Source organism: Alligator mississippiensis, chromosome 1 (assembly GCF_030867095.1).
Source record: "Alligator mississippiensis isolate rAllMis1 chromosome 1, rAllMis1, whole genome shotgun sequence".
Taxonomy (NCBI): Eukaryota; Metazoa; Chordata; order Crocodylia; family Alligatoridae; genus Alligator; species Alligator mississippiensis.
In genome coordinates, this window is record NC_081824.1 from 367,467,747 (window position 1) to 367,480,368 (window position 12,622).

At 41.8% G+C, this 12,622-nt stretch overlaps 1 protein-coding gene across 5 annotated transcripts in view; it reads left to right on the plus strand.

Moving 5' to 3' along the window:
* UGGT2 (UDP-glucose glycoprotein glucosyltransferase 2) overlaps positions 1 to 12,622 on the plus strand; it is a 226,081-nt gene that overhangs the window by 66,631 nt on the left and 146,828 nt on the right. For all 5 annotated transcript variants that reach the window (XR_002090063.2, XM_019486946.2, XM_019486945.2 and 2 more), the window contains 2 exons: positions 9,467 to 9,558; positions 12,260 to 12,410. Coding sequence is in view for 4 of the 5 variants with exons in the window: in XM_019486946.2 (XP_019342491.1) it covers positions 9,467 to 9,558; positions 12,260 to 12,410 (243 nt within the window). In the remaining variant the exon portion in view is untranslated. The remainder of the gene's footprint in view (positions 1 to 9,466; positions 9,559 to 12,259; positions 12,411 to 12,622) is intronic.

Consider the following 12,622-nt stretch of genomic DNA (forward strand, 5'->3'; position numbering starts at 1 on the left):
ACTTTGTTTGATATACATGGTTAGCCACAATTTCATTATGTTGTTGTAGTTGTTGTTTGTAACTTCCATATCACTTCACTTTTCTTCCCTAAAAATAGGAAGGAATGACTTCTTAGGAAAGATGAACAATTATAAAAAATGGAGTTTCTTCCAAGCCATTTTGAACATGACCCTTGCAAAACTTTTTGGTACATTTCAATAGTAAACTGCAGGTGGTGTTCCAGATCATAGCTTTAAAACTTCTCTTCTGATTTCATCTTGGCCACATTTGTTACCAGATGTCCCAGAGAGAGTGATACGTTATGAACTTGCAGTCAAATATGTTCCTTTTTTCAATCTTTGGATAAGGGGACAATATATTAATAAGCGTGTGGACAGAGATAGCATTTCAAACATGTATAAGTGCAGTGGACTTTAAAATGTTTCAAAAGCATAGCAGCATAGCACTTCAGCTACCGGAAACACATACGTCCCCTGTTGTGCCCTGTGGTTGGAGTCAAAATCTTTGCAGCTGCATGCTTTCCTGCTGCGGTCTCTAGTTATCTGGATTGTCCCCCTCCCTGCCAGAACCAGGAGACCAGAAGCAGAAAGGTGTGGGGTACTGGACACTGAAGAGCTGGGTTCCAAGCTCCAAGGGCGGGGTTGGGAGGGCAGGATCTCCAGGCTGCAGCAGGTTGTGGGTGTATCTGGTCTCCCAGTGAGGGCACAAGGGTCCCACAACTACGGTGAGGATCTCCAGTCTCCTGGCAGCAGGGATGAGGAGGTCTCTAGTCTTGGGCAGTGTGGGCAATCTGGGAGAGCCAAGGTGGAGCTGTGGGACAGTGTCTTCTAAACATCCTGTCCTATTCTTCGTCCTACTCCTGCTGTTGCTTTTGGGGAGAAAGGAACACTGTAGAATTGCTGAAGGGCCCAGGCTTCCCTGTCACAATCCACACAACATACATGTAAGAAGAAGCAAACTGCTGATAAGTAGTGCCTGATTCCAACAGGTAATATTTTGGAACATTTCTTCCATTTTTGGAACCCTTCAAAGGGCACATACATCTTCATGGCTTGTACTTCAAAGTACTTCAAAGGCGTCTTGAAATGCTTCAGATGTGACATCTGTTTGCACTTCAAGACATATAATAGGAAGCTAGCATCAAACTCAAACACAGAATGATTATCCTGTCTCATACAATCTACCCAGAAGACAATTGTTTATGTAAATTGTAGAGGTGCGCCGATACATTGGTCCCATATCATAACAGCACTGGTAAAAGGAAAATTGACATTATTGGGAATTGGCTTTTTTTACCTGATGTGGCTTATAATGTTGCTGATAAATGTTGCATGCATGTATGGAGCTGCAGTGCAGTATGCAGGTGGCTGGGAATGCAGCCCGGCAGTGTAGAGAGCAGCGTCTGGCTGGTAAGTCAGTTGTTGGGGAAGGGGCATGGGGGAAGGAAGGGGCATTGGGGGGGGGCAGACCAAGGCCCCTGCAGTGAGGTAGTGGGGCTAGTGCTGGGGCAGGGGCACGCACTGGGCTCTTCCCGGTGTGGGGGAGCCGGGCTGTGCTGTGCTCTGGGCAGGCAGTAGCAGCGCTGTTAGACAGGTTACGGAAGGGGCTACAGCCATCCCAAAATTTGCCATAGCCCCTCTCCCAGTGCCGCTGCCACTCGCCTTGAGTGCAGCCTAGCCCAGTCCCCCTGCCAGGAAGAACCCAGCACTACCCCCAACCCCAGCCTGCAGCAGCAGCCTGCCCTCACCCTGTGTAAAGATCTGGGGGGAGGGGGACATATGCCACCTATGCCTTCTCATGGTGCATACAGCAGTGGGAGCCGCTTGACCCCCAGGTCCCCTGGATGAGCTGTACCTCTATCCTGCACCCCACCCCATCCCAACTGGGAAGCATCTGCCCCAGGGCCACTCCCTTCCTCACCTTGGGGGCCTCGATCTGCTCCCCTATGCCCCTTCCCTCCCCACTTATCCCTTCCTTCACAACAGACTTACCAGCCAGACACTGCTCTCCATGCTGCCGGGCCACATATTGGCAATCAGATTGGTATTGGCCAATATGGCTTAAAAATTGGTGATCGATGTTGGCCTAAAAAATCTCTATCGGTGCACCTCTAGTAAACTGTCTTGTATCTAGATCAGATTGCCCCTGTGTTTCATATGGTGGTAGGCAGCAAAGTCCCTCTTGTTCCTTTTATGTGAGACAAGGTTTTCCAGCTCTTTATATAGTTTTAGTTATGGAAAAACAGAAAATAAAAACAGGTCCTCTAGTAACACAATTATATCTGGAATAAAAAGGAACAATAAATTTGTTATCATTATTAAAATCGTTATTAAAAATCCAAACTTTTCTGTGTGAATAAAAGTTGGGCCACTTCTCTAAACTTCGCTGTTACAGCATTATAAATTGCCATGCGAGTTCTTGAGCTACAATACATCCATCTAGCAGCAGGAAAGATATGATCTCATGCTGTGCATAACTGAATGATTTCCTTCTAAGATAATGGAAGTTGAAAATGTAATGGAAGGAAATGACTAAAAAGTATTAAAGGTTGAAAGGCATATGATGATTAGATGTAGTCAAAATTACATTCAGCAGTAAAAAGAGTCTAGTAAGGATTGCTGTAGGTGAATAAGACAAAAAAAGTTAAACACAGCTCATGACTCTCAGTGCAATAATTTGCTAACTGTTTAAGTAGCAATGCCTACATTATTGTCAGTATCAACCTCAGTTTTGGATGTTGAAAGAATGTGCAACAGAGTAGGAATGCTTTGGAAAGTAGTGAATATTGGGGCCAAATTAATACCCCCTTGCAGAACTACGTATGTATTGTGAAAATTATATAATGAACATCACCTCCTGTCCCATCCAGTTCTTTCTTCCACAACATCTGAGGATTTGGAAACCTTTGAGACACAGTTTCCTTACCTAGGGGCTGTTATCTGTATCTTTGTTTTTGTGTTTATTGTATTATTTAAGGCCTCGTGGCATGGTCATTTTCGGCAGCTCCTGGAGCTCTTAACCCCTGGATTGTCCACATGTTAACACCTTCAAGTGGTTTTAAACACCTATTATGTGCCTCAAAGTTACACCACTCCAGAGCAGGATTATCTCTGATCCGCACTGCCCAGATCCTGTTAAATTACGGTGTGGCCACTCCCCAGGATGTGCTGCCTGAGTTGAAGTCCTCCAGTATCTCAGAATCTCTCATGCCCCTTGCCCATAGAGCAGGGATAGAAACCTGTTCTGGCATACCTGCCACCTAGACCAGGTACACACATTACACTTTTTCTGGTATAAGTGATCGAAACCCAGTCTATACGCATAACAGAACAGAATTTCAGCACACACAAACTGGTTTAAAAATGGTGGAACCTGGTTTAAGATTTGCATCCCCTTGCCTCTGCCACCAAAGATGAACATGTGTTCTGTTCATTATTGATCTAAATTAAGCTGCTTACAGAAAACCATATGTCTTAGATTTATTCTGACTCAGACTTCTTGGATGTCTGTACCTAGCCATAGTAGCAACTCACAGCTACAGCTCCTATTCATGCCACTGCTCACCAGGCCTCGGTTGGAAAGTCACAGCGGTGATGGTGGGGGACAGTCAGAGAAGGTTTCTAAACTACTCCAGAGTCCAAGCTACCATGAACACCAATCAACATTTGCGTGGCTCACAGCCTCGGATGTAATAAGGCCCTTAGTGTTAAACTCTGCATACTTTGGATCAGCCAGTTGCAGTCTCTTCCTTCACAGTTAGCAATATTAGTACAATTAGCACCTAATTGTGTCCCCAAGCCTGTAGGATTCAGAACTATGCTTTCAATAACCATAAGGAATCCACTATTGACAAGAATATCAGCAACATTCAGTACCACAGTCCTGCTCCATTTGCTTGGTTTTCTCTTGAAGAGCTCTGTGATAATTGTGCAGGCTGCTGCCCAACTTTACTGATACACGAATATGTATACTCTTACCAATTGTTGCCAGCTCATTAGAGTCCTTCAATTCCAGTAATATCAGAGATTGCACAGTGGCCACAGGCATGGTGCAAATATGGAATTCTCTGTGCTTGAGGGCTACAACAAGTCCTGTGTCAGGTCTTTTATCTAGTATTGTGTGGACTTAGATTTGGTTACCATTTAAGATTTATTTGCTGCTTCTCTATTGCTAATTAAGCCCTGTCAGCTAAAACTTTGGTTTCATCAGTACGCAGTACTTCATTAGAGACATCCATTCAGAGTTAAGTGCCTGAGAAATTTGTTTGGTTGTCACTGGTTATAGACTCTGAGTCTTTTCTTTGCACCCCTTTAGTTTGAGAGGCACTGTTAGCATGTGGCTCTTCATTCTTTTGTCCTGTGGAATGGTCCCTATCCCTCATTTCTGCATTTTTGTGCAACACAAGATTTTGCAGTTTTGGCCTCTAACTTCCAGAACGTGGGAATCAGTCTTCTGAGGAAAAAAGTATTTCTGGAGAGGTAGAGATCTTCTTCCCTCTCTTGCTGAAAGGACAATTTGTTTGTTAACGTGATCAAAGCAAATTCTTGTCCACCTCTCCATTCTTATATAGATGTCCTGGCTGATAACTCCTGAGAATAGAAAATGAAGGTTCTTTCTGTGCAAATGAAGGTTCTTTCTGTACAAAGAGGTTCAGGAAAATTTGAGTACTATCTATCTTCCTCTAATTTTTTTACTGGAGGTTGTTTCACCTTTCCACTTACAGCAATACTTACGATTTTCACACATGAATGAACTTAAGTTCTTGTAGTTGAAAAAATTAGTCACTTTCTACCTGGCATTTGGAATAAGGTTAAAATAGGAAGGTGCATGCTTATTCCATTCAACTAGGAGTGCTGCTGTGGTTTTGTAGTGCTTTAAAATAATTCATAGATGTTAGGGTTGGAAGGGACCTCAGTAGGTCATTGAGTCCGACCCCCTGCCCTGAGCAGGAAACAGCGGTGGGGTCAGACGACCCCAGCTTGGTGCTTGTCCAGTCTCCTCTTGAAGACCCCAAAGGTAGGGGAGAGCACCACCTCCCTTGGAAGCCCATTCCAGATTCTGGCAACCCTTAATGTGAAGAAGTTCTTTCTAATGTCCAACCTAAATCTGCTCTCCATCATTTTGTGGCCATTGTTCCTAGTTACTCCAGGGAGTGCCGTAGTAAATAGAGCATCTCCTATTCCCTGCTGCCCTCGCCTGCTGAATTTATAGGCAGTCACAAGATCATTTCTCGGCCTTCTCTTGTGAAGGCTGAAGAGGTCTAGGTCCCACAGTATCTCCTTGTGGGGCCTTGCCTGCAGGCTTCTGACCATACAAGTGGCCCTCCTCTGAACCCTCTCAGGATGCTCCGCATCCCTCTTGAAGTGCGGTGCCCAAAACTGGACGCAGTACTCCAACTGCGGCCTGACCAGTGCCACATAGAGGGGAAGCATCACCCCCCCTGGACCTGTTCATCATGCATCTGCTAATGCATGATAAAGTATGGTTAGCCTTGTCACATTGACAACTCATGTTCATCTTGGAGTCAACTATGACTCCAAGATCCCTTTCCGCTGCTGTGTTGCTGAGAAGATCATCCCCAGCCTATAAGTGTGCTGGTGGTTCTTTTTGCTCAGGTGAGGCACTTTGCAATTGTCTTTGTTGAACTGCATCCTATTTCATTCTGCCCATTTTTCTAACCTGTCCAGATTCTCCTGGATCCGTTCCCTACCCTCTGCTGTGCTAACTTTGCCCCATAATTTGGTATCATCTGCGAACTTGGACAGGGTGCTCTCTACGCCCTTGTCCAAATCACTGACGAAGACATTGAATAGCACTGGTCCAAGAACCAAGCTTTGCGGGACTCCACAGCCCACATCTTTCCAGGTTGGTATCGACCCATCCACCACCACTCTCTGGGTGTGAATCCCTAAGCCAATTTGCCACCCACTTGACCATGTAATCATCTACATCACAGCCTGTCAGTTTATTTACAAGAACAGAATGAGATACTGTATCAAAGGCATTCTTAAAGTCTAGGTAGATGACATCTACCTTGGCTCCTGCATCTAAGCATTTTGTGACCTGGTCATAAAAAGAAACAAGGTTAGTCAGGCAGGATCGACCTGCAATGAATCCATGCTGATTTCCTTTCAGCATTGTTTCCCCTGCTGGGCTCCCACAAATGTGATACTTAATGATTTTTTCCAGAGTTTTCCCAAGGATAGAGGTGAGACTAACTGGCCTATAGTTTCCTGGTTCCTCCCTCCTCCCCTTCTTGAAAACAGGGACTACACTGGCCCTTTTCCAGTCCTCTGGGACCTCACAAGAGCACTACGAGTGCTCGAACAGCTGTGCCAGCGACTCTGTTATGACATTGGCCAGTTTGTTCAGCACCCTTGGATGAAGTTCATCCATGCCCGCTAATTTGAACACATCCAGCCTCTCCAAGTGCCCCTTCACTAATTATGCGCTAACAGTTGGTGGGCTGGTGTCCCTCTGGTGTCTCTCTATGATCCAATTGGGAGATTTGTCTTGGTCTGTATCTAGGAATACAGATGCAAAGAATTCATTGAAGAGCTCTGCTTTGTCCCCCCTCTCTGTCACCAATTGCCCTAGTTTGTCCTGTAGGGGTCCTATGCTACCCTGCACCTTCCTTTTGCTCCCTATATACCTGAAGAAGGACGTTTTGTTGTCCGTAATTTTTGTTGCCAGCCTAAGTTCTAATCCTGCTTTGGCCTTCCTAACTGACTTCCTGCAAGTGTGAGCCAGGGAGGTATACTCCTCCTTGGTAGCTACCCCCTGTTTCCACAGCCTTTCTTTGCCCTTAGGCTTTCCTGGATTTCCCTGTTCAGCCAAAAGGGCTCTTTGCCCTATTTTATGCGCAATGGGATTGTCTCCTTCTGCACCCGTAGGATCACTTCCTTGAGGAATGACCCCCATTACCTGGACCCCCATTTCACCAAAGCTCTTGAGCTTAAATGCCTCACTAACTAATCTCCTGAGCACACTGAAGTTAGCCTTTCTGAAGTCTAGCACTTCAGCCCCGCTGGTTAGTTTACCCACTCTTCGCTGGATTGTGAATTCAATCAACGATGGTTACTATCCCCTAGGTTACCTTGTACCTGCAGATTCCCCACCAGGTCATCCCCTGTAGCTAACACCAAGTCCAGCAAGGTGTTTCCCCTAGTGAGATAAGATAAATGGGAAAACTAATTGAATGCCTATTTTGAGAACATTCAGAAGATATCTTTTAGCAGTGTATAATGAAGTTTTAACCTCTTTGATATTGTTGCATATTCTTATTTCTTAGATGTGTAGGCCTCAAAGGTTTATGTTGCAGGTGGCTACTAGAAAAATTTCCATGAAGGAAGTGGTAGCTAGTTACATCACTGAAAAAAAGTGTAGCCTTACAAATAAACAAATAAACAAGATTTTGCTAAAATCTTTTTGGTCTAATAAAAGATATCGTCTCTACTACGAGTCCTGAATATCTTACAAATAAGGCTATCCTATTTCTTCATCTAAGCAAAGGGATAAATGTGTGGGCACATAAAAATCCCTCTTCTTTGGAGGTCCTTGGTGATTTTTGCAACAAGCAGCAATACAGTAGTCAAAAACAGAATTGAACTTCCTCCAGTCAGGTAGCTCAAGGAAGTGTAAACATCAGAACAGTTAAATGGTAACATTAATGTTGCTGTTGATAACTAAAATCAGCAGCAAGGTAAAAGGTGAATGGCAGTTGTGTTAACACCCTGTTAACATTCCAGAGCCTTGCCCATACAAAGGCTCTGGCAGCCCCAGGGCTTAATGATGTTGTTATTGCTTGTTGTCTGATTCTAGCCCACAGGAAGCCCTGGAGTTCAGATTTGGCCTGTTAAAAGCCCCATAATCAAGATGTAGCTTGTTGGGGACAAATGAGTTTGACATTCCTGATCTAGGACATAATACTGCATCCTACATCCCTCATGCAGGATCTAGTTCTGGCATTTCTTAGGTGTAGATTGTGAACTGAGAGAGAGAATCCTGTTATATTTCCCATCAATGCAAGGTTTCCAACAACTGTAAGGAGACTAAGGAATAAGACGTAGTCCCCTTAGCTTTTTCTACTGCTTCAGTGGTCTGGCAGAATGGTTTTTAGGGTATACCTTTTCTTATTTCTCATTCTTCTGGTATCTGTCTGCTTTTTTCTACTCTAATTGTCTCACTCAGTTGCTGTTATGCCTTCTAGTTGATCTCTGGTTCCTCTCCCCTCAAAGTAGACTGTGGGATATGATTCTTCTTTCTGACCAAGCTTCTTCCAGCATCATATAGAAAGCCTTGTAGGTGAGTTGTATGCCTCCAGTGATAGGAAGAAATCTCTTCTAAGTTCTGTGTAGAGGTCTGAAAGTGATAGGTAGGGTTCTCCTTGCTGCCCTTTCACACAATCAATACTGCCTTATCCCATGCATTGATTTGGAGGTTAACTATCTTGTAGCTCTTCTGCATACCTGTCTCTGTTCACTGCTGAAAAATAAATCCACACCAGTGCAAATTCAGAGAAGCTCTTGAATAATTTACAGGAGAGTATACATACGTGCGTCCTCCAAATAATACAATTGCATAGTCATCTATGGTTTGTGAAACAGGAAGTACCATAGGCCATCAGCAGAAGACAGTTTAGTAGGTGCTATTAAATGCTCAAAGGAAACACATGGAAAATATACAGGAAAAATATTTTTCATTTAACTTTCTTACAATTTTGACAGTTTCATTTGTTATCTACAGTATAATATTTAAAGGAAATATCTTTATACAGAAGTAGAATTTTATATTTAACAATGTCTCTTAGATGTTGCATTTAATGAAATAATGACAGTTGTCTTAGGAATATGTCTTCAGTATTTATACTTTTTTCTTTGCTAGCAATTCATTAGTATATAGCACAATATAGAATTTTTTTGGTGTAGCTATTGTTGGATGAAACTTGCATGGATGGATAGTTTTTTCAACGTCTGAGTGGTACTTTTCTGCATTTGCTGAGTATTATGAATTTTCTACTGGCAAATATTAAGAATATGTCTTTGTCTTGAATTTGCCTGATTTCTATAGCTTTTAGTTTATATTAGGCATTACTAATATATTAAATCCTGATTATAAAAGAACATTGCCTGTAATTTTCCTGCCAGATTTTTCAGAAAGAAAAAAGTAATATGGGTCAACAGGTTAGATTGCTATGTGTTCCACAATATTTGCAGTTGTTACGGTAGGATTTATTTCAAGTTCTAAATATGTGATTGATTGTTTACTGTTGACTAGGGTGGCCATCATAGAGGACAGTCTGGTAGTCGTCTGCCCTCTATTGATATGAAACCGGTGACATAAAGGCATCAGATTTCATATCAATAAAGGACAGAGGAGCAGAAAACCGGAATGTCCTCTATGATGGTCACACTGCTGTTGACTTGTACCTAAGTAAACTAGCAGTTTTTCCCTTTGTGTTTCAAGCATTTCTATGAAACACTTGGTATTCAGCCTGGAGAAGCATGTTTACTTCTAAACGGTCTTCATATTGACCTGGATTTTCATGATCCATTTAGGTAAGAACTTAATTACTGAATTTATTCTTTAGTTTCCAGATTTTTGCATAATGAGTTAACTTTTGCTCACAGTGGAACACAAATTTAAATGATAAGTCCAGTAAAGATTTAAAATGCTGGTGTACTTTTGGTTTGCCTTTGTTATGCAAATATTCTCTGATTATATATAATATCATTTTCCTTTGGAAAATGTTTTTTATAATAAGGACAACTTACCATGTGAAATGAAATTATAGAGTGTAAGAAATATTGTATGCATATGGAAAAGAGGTGGCAAAAATGTTGTTTTCTGAAAAATGAAATTACTGTATGTACCTGCATACCATTCACACCCTTTTCCCAAAAATTAGGCATTCCACACTGGGGGCTGATTTTTAACTGAGGATGATTTTAACTGACTTCTGCGCTGGCATGAAGGTATAGAAATGCTGTAATGGATGCCAGAGTTGGTGGTGTGCTGGGCTTCAGCTGCATGCAGGATGGTGGAATCTGTTGTCACTCACTCTCTCCTTGAAAGCTCTGTAGCTTAAGCTTTAACCTTGTCACAACTGCTGCTGAATTAGTCACAGCTTTTGTCTGGGCATCAGAAGGATGCTGCTGCCAATTCACTACTAGAGGCTTTGACAGTTAGTTTGAGCTATAGAGCTTGCAAGGAGAGAATGAGTGATGAAAAGTAGACTTTGTCCCTGCTTGTGTGGTCTGAATTCAGCCATGACTGGCAAAATCTTGTTTTCTTCATTCTGCCTTCCCAAAACAACTTGTGTGTGTTATTTGTGGGGAGCAGTTGTAAGGTATGTGAGAAAACATGTACATGCTTGGTAATTTTTTTAATTAGTGCATGTGAAAATCAAGGCAGTCTGCTAAGAATTACAGTTTGAATCACATTAGTTTTCAATAATATTTAAAAGCACGAATAATGAATTCTATATTGTCTTAGTACTGTATTTTCTCTCATACCACATGCACCAAATAGTACACACATTAGTTTTGGGAAAACAGAATGAAGGAAAAAAACATTTTTCCAGAGTTGTGGCTGCATAGAGCAGGAACAGAGCCTGATCTTCAACTTACTCACCCTTCCTTTCCTGCTCAGATAAAACCTACAGTTTTAACCAAGATTCCCTCTAAGGTGTGCGCGTGTGTGGCCACGCACAACTAAAAGTGTGGCTGCGCACAGCCTTTTCAAGGCTGTGCACCAGGAGAGGCTGGGGCGGGAGCCTGATGCGGGCTCCACCGCCTCTGGGGAAGTGCTCCACTCCCCCGCATCAGGGCCAGGGAGTGGAGCACTTCCCAAAGCCGGCGGAGCCCGCGCCAGCCCCCTGCCCCAGCCCTCATCTCTGCCTTGCCTCACCTCAGGGAGGGAGGAGCCACTGCCTGCCCCGAGTGAGGCTCCGCCGGCTCCAGGACTCTGCGGGACAAGCTCCCCTCCCCCCCCGCCCCCCCCCCCCAGGCCCCAGCTTAGTTAGTGGAACATAAAGACCATTAAAAAAAAGACCTGTTGAATGGCTTGAGTTATTAAGTCAATTGTTTTCTTCAGCTGTGCCTAAATAGTGCCACAGCTGCTGCTAGACGGTTGTTTTTAAACTTCGAAGCAGGGATCAAAGTTGGATGTGACTGTACTACTGCACCTCCTGGATCTGACCTGCTGGACTCTGCCCTTCCCTCCATATGGAGGGAAGAGAAAGAAAAGAAAGAACAGCTACCTTACAGCATCTCCATACTTCTGTTCTTGGCAGAAAATCAGCTTCCCAACTTAAGACACCTCAGTTTTCGAAAGCTAATTTTTGGGGGGAAAGATACATATGGTAGGCAAATAAATATGGTAACTAATAAGCTTTTTTCATCATAAGATTCTTTCAAATCATCTTCATATTGTTAGACATACTGTTGTTAAGGCTGGTTGTTTGTTAAGCTGCCCTAGTTCATCACAGAATTCTAAAGAAATTTGGGATTTTTTAAGTGATTATTCACTCATCCTCTATGGAGTTGCTTCTGCTTTGTTACTGAAAATGAAATTTCCAGTCTTCATGGTTGCAAAAATGATTTTCTAAATGTTTCTAAATGTAACCAATCATCCTGTCATCCAATGGTGTCATTTTAAATCTCACAGACTGCTTCTACAGAATATTTCTTTTTTGTTTATATAAAGATGTACTTAGAAATAACACAAGATCTTGAAAATCCTATGAATTAGTATATAATCTATTTTTTTCAAAGCAGCCGTTGTATTATTTATTTTTAATTATCACTATTTAATGTGATTTATGGATTTTTCTACATGAATGAATTTAATATGTATTTATAGCTTTTCTAAAGTAAAAAATATTTACAGTAACTGGAAAAAAAATATATGTTGCACTCCATTTTAAAATTAAAATTGTGATGTTTGCATGTTTTTCCATAATAAAGCTATGATTTTTCCATATATTTTCTTGAACAGACAACTAGACTTATTCCTGTTCTCTAAAAGAATGTGGAAATGTAGTTAAAGTTATATCCTTAATGCTATTTGGAAAGGTGTTTAAAAAGGATAAAAGGATGAAACTACATTAAAAATAAATTAGTTCATTGCAGGGGAAAGAATGTCTTTTGCAATATTTTTATCATTGAAAATATCCTTTGCTACTTCAGATTTTTTATTTTCCTTTATGTCATCATAAATGCTTATGTGCAAACCTGTGCATTCTGTTTTAATAATAAGTATTTTAGAAACTCTTAAAATGGAGGGAAAAGTTATGCATGGTCTTCATGAACTTGGAATCAAAGAGGAGGCTCTTAGCAAACTTAGGAATTTAGATATCCATCCTGCAAATGACAGTTATGCATTAGATATTCGTCATTCTTCAATAACAGTGAGTAAACAATTAATGGCTTAGTATTAAAAAATATATATTTGATGATGTGATAGAGTTTGCCAGTCTATATTTTGGTGATACATGTGTCTTTTACATACTTCCTGTTTTGTCAGTTTTTGAGTTTAAAGACTAGTAAAAACATTAAATGTCAATAAGAAATGTAAAATACTCCTCAGGGGTAGCTATATACCTATCACAATATTGATATT